Consider the following 5,138-nt stretch of genomic DNA (forward strand, 5'->3'; position numbering starts at 1 on the left):
GTTCAGCAGTTGTACTTTTCCATGCAAATTAGAGCAACCTCACCTACCTGTACGTGGCATTCCTCCTGTCTTCCTTCCTCTCCCTGGGTTGATACTGGAAAACTGTTATCATGCACTTAGGGAGCATCCAGCAGTATCACAAGCAGGTGGTGCTGCAGAGCAGGAGCAGAGCCCACAGCTCTGTGTAGTCTTCTCTCTGCATCCAGAGCTCTTCCTTCTCTTCCTGAATCCCCAGTTTGGATATAATCTCTCTCAAAAATCAAAAGCAAACCATTTTTAGGCAATTCCAACTTAGTTCTCCTGAGGCTGACTCCCTACCACCACTCGGATCTGTAAGGGCTGGGAGCCCTGAGGTGTTGCTGGCAGGGTTGGCATTTGGGAAGCATTCATGTTGACATCATAACGGCTTTGGTGCCCACTGCTGGTGCTGCTACTGTACTAACAGTCTGAGAAAAGGTTTTGAAAAAGGAAATTAAACACTGAGGAGGCTTTTGTAGAACAGTAGAGGTTTGACCTAACCCCTTGGAGCATAAAAGAGCCATCCTGAGTCTGGTCTTGCTGTACTACAGCATCACAAGACCCTGAGCTCTGCCTGTGTCTCTGTCTCTGTCACTGGACACAGAGGGTGTGGAGGAGGAGCTGAGGTGTCGACCTCAAGTTCCTGCTTCCCTGGGCTTTGGTTTTACCTTCACGGGTCATTGACACTAATGGCAGATGCCTTCGTAAACTGCATGTGGCAAGAGGAGACCCCAGCCTGGGTGTTATCCAATCCAGCTTTTCCTCTTTAATTTCCTTTTTTCTTTCCTATTTTCTTTTTTTCTTCCCCTAGCCTAGCTTGTGTGGGACTGGAGCCGTTATGGTGTCAGCAGAGGTGTTTGCCCTTTAAAGACACCCCGTGCTTGTGGGCGGAGCGGCTGAAGGGCAGGACGGCTGAGCCGAGGACGGATCCTCTGCCCCGTAGGAGGTACTGACCTTTTGTGCTTCACTACTCGCCGTCACCCCACGGCTGCTACACCAGCCTGGCTCTGGAGGTGAACTACAAATGCCATGAGTTAAACTCGGCAGCATCTGCTGCTCACCCGAGTTGAAAAAAAGATCTGGAGAACGTTTTTATCAGGAAAAACTGAAGGCCACTCCTCCCGGGTGGAGGGAACTTGACAAGTGGTTCTGAGCTTGACTCCTCACAGCTTTGTTGTTCACCTCATCAAGATTGTTGAGGTAAAGGTCCTTTAAGGACTTTTGTTTATGGACATGATTCAGAGTTGGAGTAAAGGGTCTCATCCATAGTCTCTATTCCCCCATGGTGGAGGTGAGCTCTGGCTTTGTTTCAGTTGAGGTCACCCTGTCCTGGAGTGCAATGAAATCTGTGCTTCACCCTGCAACTCCGTCAGGCCTTCTCTAGGGTAGGAGAGACTGTTTGGATCACAAGGAGGTGTCTCTACCTGTACTATTCTTCCTTCTCCTGCTGACACTGTTAAAAGATAAGACCAGCTGTGGTGGGCTGGCATCCATGGTGTGGAAACACTTCCAGGGATGGATGGGCTGACTTACCAGGATCTTTCCTTGGCTGTTGAAGGCTGGTTGCTTCTGCTCACTGGGAGTCAGGGAATTTCCCTCCTACTTAGTTTAATCCAGGAGTTCTGCTGAGATTCCTGCTCTAGGAGGAGTGCTGCCTGCTGGGATGGATCCTGTGGCCCAGGCAGTGATAAACTGGAGAGCTCCTGGTGTGTGTGTGCATGGCAGAGCAGTGCTGGTTACCTCTGTTGTGGTTTGAGGCCCTTTTCTCATTTTCTTTAACAAGGGACAGGAGGTTGGTCAGACTGTGCTGTCTTGGCAGTGTTGGCTTTGCTCTTGAGGTATGTTGGTCAGTGGTTTGTGTGGTCAAGACCTTCTTTTGACACCTCAGTGGTTTAGGAACTGTCTCACCTGTCACTTCACAGCTCATGTTCTGGCCTTTGCGTTTCCCTCTGGGTTCTCTCCTTCTTGATCTTTATTCTGTGTTCAGTTGTTCCTCACTTTTTAGTCCTGTTTGGAGTCCAGTTCATTGGGAGTTCTTGGTGGAGGGTGGGGGGAAATGGGTGCTTTGTTACTGCTCATCTCCTGCCTTAGGAAAGGGGCACATTAAGCAATGGGATTGTTCTCTTCAGCACATCAGTGACTGCCTGTTTTGTCACCTGGTTGCCATGATGGTTGGACTCATTGATCTTAAAGGTCTTTTCCAACCAGACTGATTCTGTGAGGAGTTTCACTGCCTTGAAACTGAGAGACCTAAACTGCTGAATGTGTTCTTTGAACGTAATTAATTTGAATAAATGGCTCCTAATTGCTCCTGTGTAATTGTGTTGGTAATTGGAAGCCTTTATGCTGTGCTAAAACTTATTTCAAGTGGTGCCTCCAAGGGTTTCATAGTTTTATGTTTCTTTTTCTTTTGCTTCCACCTCAGTGTCTGCTTTTCTGGTGCAAAAAGATTGAAGGGAACAGACAAGAAGCAATGTGGGAATTCAACTTCAAGTTCAAAAAGCAGGTATGAAAGAAGAGCTTCAATGGCTGTGACTTTCTTTTGAAGCAGGGATGACTTTTCTGAGTGGGAGAAAGGAAGGTACCAACTTTTTATGCATTCAGACAATACATTAAAACTCTTGACTCCCTGGTAAACTAAAGCACTGAAACTACACTGAATTTTTGGGCTGGATTACCAAGACATTTAGAATCCTACTTTTTTATTTCCTTGTTTGGTGTCCTTTCTTTTCTGTAAGATGTGGCTCATTTGTTACCCAAATAATCTAATCTTTGGGTCATTGCCTCTGATTGCTACCAAAACCCAGACTGTTTGATTTCAGTGGTCAAAATACAGATCAGAATCTGAAACTTGATGTTTTGCCATTGGAAAAAATAGCAGGGGGTTGGAAAAAAGCCAACACAGGCACTGAGAACCTCCTGTAATGGGTCTCAGGAGAAGAAAATTGTGTCAGGCAACCTTGGGAATGCTGCAGCTTTCCCTTTAAATTGTCCTGCAAATTGCCTATCCTGAGTGGCTTTTGATGTTGATGTCATGCTCTGCCCAAATGGGTGGGAATGTCCTGAGAACTTGCCAGTCAGCATCACTGAGAAGCTGCCAAACTCCATCACAGGTTCCTGCTTAGTTACATAAGTGCCTCTCTCTCTTTCAAGTCTCCCAGATTCAAAAGCAAGTGTTGCAGAGGTCTTCAGCCACCCATCCAGTATGAAGAAGTCCACACAAATCCAGATCAGGATTGCTGTCTGCTGCAGATCACCACCTTCAACTTCATATTCGTGCCAATAGTCATGGGCATGACATTTACCTTGGTAAGTGCTGGAGAAAGCTGCCAGGTCAGCCTTGCACGTGCAGTTTGTGTAGGAGATGGAAAGGACACAGTTTGGTGGTTCCTACAGTTCTGGGAATCCTAAGTTTCCTGAGGAAATGCTGAGGATCTCCTCAGCTTAGCTTCTGTGTTTCCATCATAGAATCACAGACTGATTTGGGTTGGAAGGGACCTTAAAGGTCATCTAGATCCAACCCCCTGCATGGGCAGGGACACCTCCCAGCAGCCCAGGCTGCTCCAAGCCCCATCCAAGCTGCCCTTCAACACTGCCAGGGATGGGGCAGCCACAGCTTCCCTGGGCAACCTGGACCAGGGTCTCACACTAAAGAATTTCCTCCTGATGTCCAACCTAAATGTTCCCTCTTCCAGTTCTAGTCCATTCCCCCTTGTTCTCTCACTCCATGCCCTAATAAAAAGTCCTCTTCCCCATTTGGTGCAGCAAATACAGCTGATTTAGATGAACCTGCAAGGAGCTGTGGCTGTGCAGCATCTGGGGCAGATGAGATGTTGGTCCTCCAGCAGGGTACAAGAGGTGGGGATGCAGAAGAGATAAGGGATACTTACTCCAGAAAGTATCTCCTAGCCTTACACCAGTAAAATCTGAGAGCAAAAACTTCCGTGGGCAAACTCTTTCAATGAACATATGGTCTCTGACTGCTGGGAGAAGGAGCAGCTGTGGAACCAAGTTCCCCAGGCTGATCAGAGAGCAGCACAGCAGGTGTGCTCAGGCAGGAGCAGTGGTAAAATGTGGGGCAGCACCTCTGGCTCTACTGGAAAGTCAGGGCTTCAGAAGTGGCTGGTGCCCACCTGGGGGTCAGGCTGGCCTCACTGAAGAGTAGGGCACTGACATCCAGATTTCCTTTGACAGCCACTTGCTTTCATGTCCACACCTGGCACTGTTGTGACAGGACAAGGGGCACAAACTGGAGTACAGGAGGTTTAACCTAAATGTAAGAAAATGGTGTGAGGGTGACAGAGCCCTGGGACAGGCTGCCCAGGGAGGTGGTGGATTCTCCTCTGGAGACTTTCCAAACCCACCTGGATGTTTTCCTGTGGGATCTGCTCTAGGGGATCCTGCTGTAGCAGGGGGTTGGACTAGATGATCTCCAGAGGTCCCTTCCAACCCCACCACTGATTTGGAGCTGCCAACCCAAGGACCTGCCTTCAGTCCCAGCTCCGCCAGCACCCGCAACACCTGAGGCTTGTGCAATTTAGAACTAATAAATCCATCTCGAAGCGAGCTGCTAAGAGCTCTTGTTCATCCATCACGTTGGTCTCCTGAAGCACCTCTTGGCCTCTCTCTCTCTCCCTGCAGTTCACCATCAACGTGAGCACAGACATGAGGCACCACCGCGTGCGCCTGGTGTTCCAGGACGCCCCCGTGCGCAGCGGCAGGAAACCCCGGCTGGAGCAGGGGGTGCAGGTGGTGCTGGACCCCGTGCACAGTGTGAGGCTCCTGGACTGGTGGCACCCACAGTACCCCTTCTCTCCTAAGGCTTAGTGCTCTCCTGAGTCTGCAGCAGCTGGCGGGTGACTGGATCTGGCAGGCTGAAGAGAATTCCTAGGAACCAGGAAATCCTGTTTTTATTTCTTAAATAAATTCTGCAGTCTCCTTGCAAGTGGTTGAAGCTACTGAGCTAGTCTGTATGTATATAACTTCTGGTCAGTGATGGGCAGAGCTGAGTGTAAAGCAGAAACTATTTGTAAACACACTTTTATGTAAAATTCACATTTTATGATTTGAAAGGAGCTCCCTGGAACTGTTCATTTAAAAACCTTTTGGTGCTAATGAAA

At 48.6% G+C, this 5,138-nt stretch overlaps 1 protein-coding gene across 1 annotated transcript in view; it reads left to right on the forward strand.

Annotated features, from left to right (window-relative positions):
- Positions 1–5,138, forward strand: part of TMEM183A (transmembrane protein 183A) — a 63,523-nt gene extending 58,385 nt beyond the window's left edge. Inside the window, exons 7-9 of the mRNA XM_009994289.1 lie at positions 2,444–2,524; positions 3,172–3,327; positions 4,660–5,138. Coding sequence (XP_009992591.1) covers positions 2,444–2,524; positions 3,172–3,327; positions 4,660–4,845 — 423 coding nt within the window. The 3' untranslated portion in view covers positions 4,846–5,138. The remainder of the gene's footprint in view (positions 1–2,443; positions 2,525–3,171; positions 3,328–4,659) is intronic.

Source organism: Chaetura pelagica, unplaced genomic scaffold (assembly GCF_000747805.2).
Source record: "Chaetura pelagica isolate M959 unplaced genomic scaffold, ChaPel_1.0 scaffold470, whole genome shotgun sequence".
NCBI lineage: Eukaryota > Metazoa > Chordata > Aves > Apodiformes > Apodidae > Chaetura > Chaetura pelagica.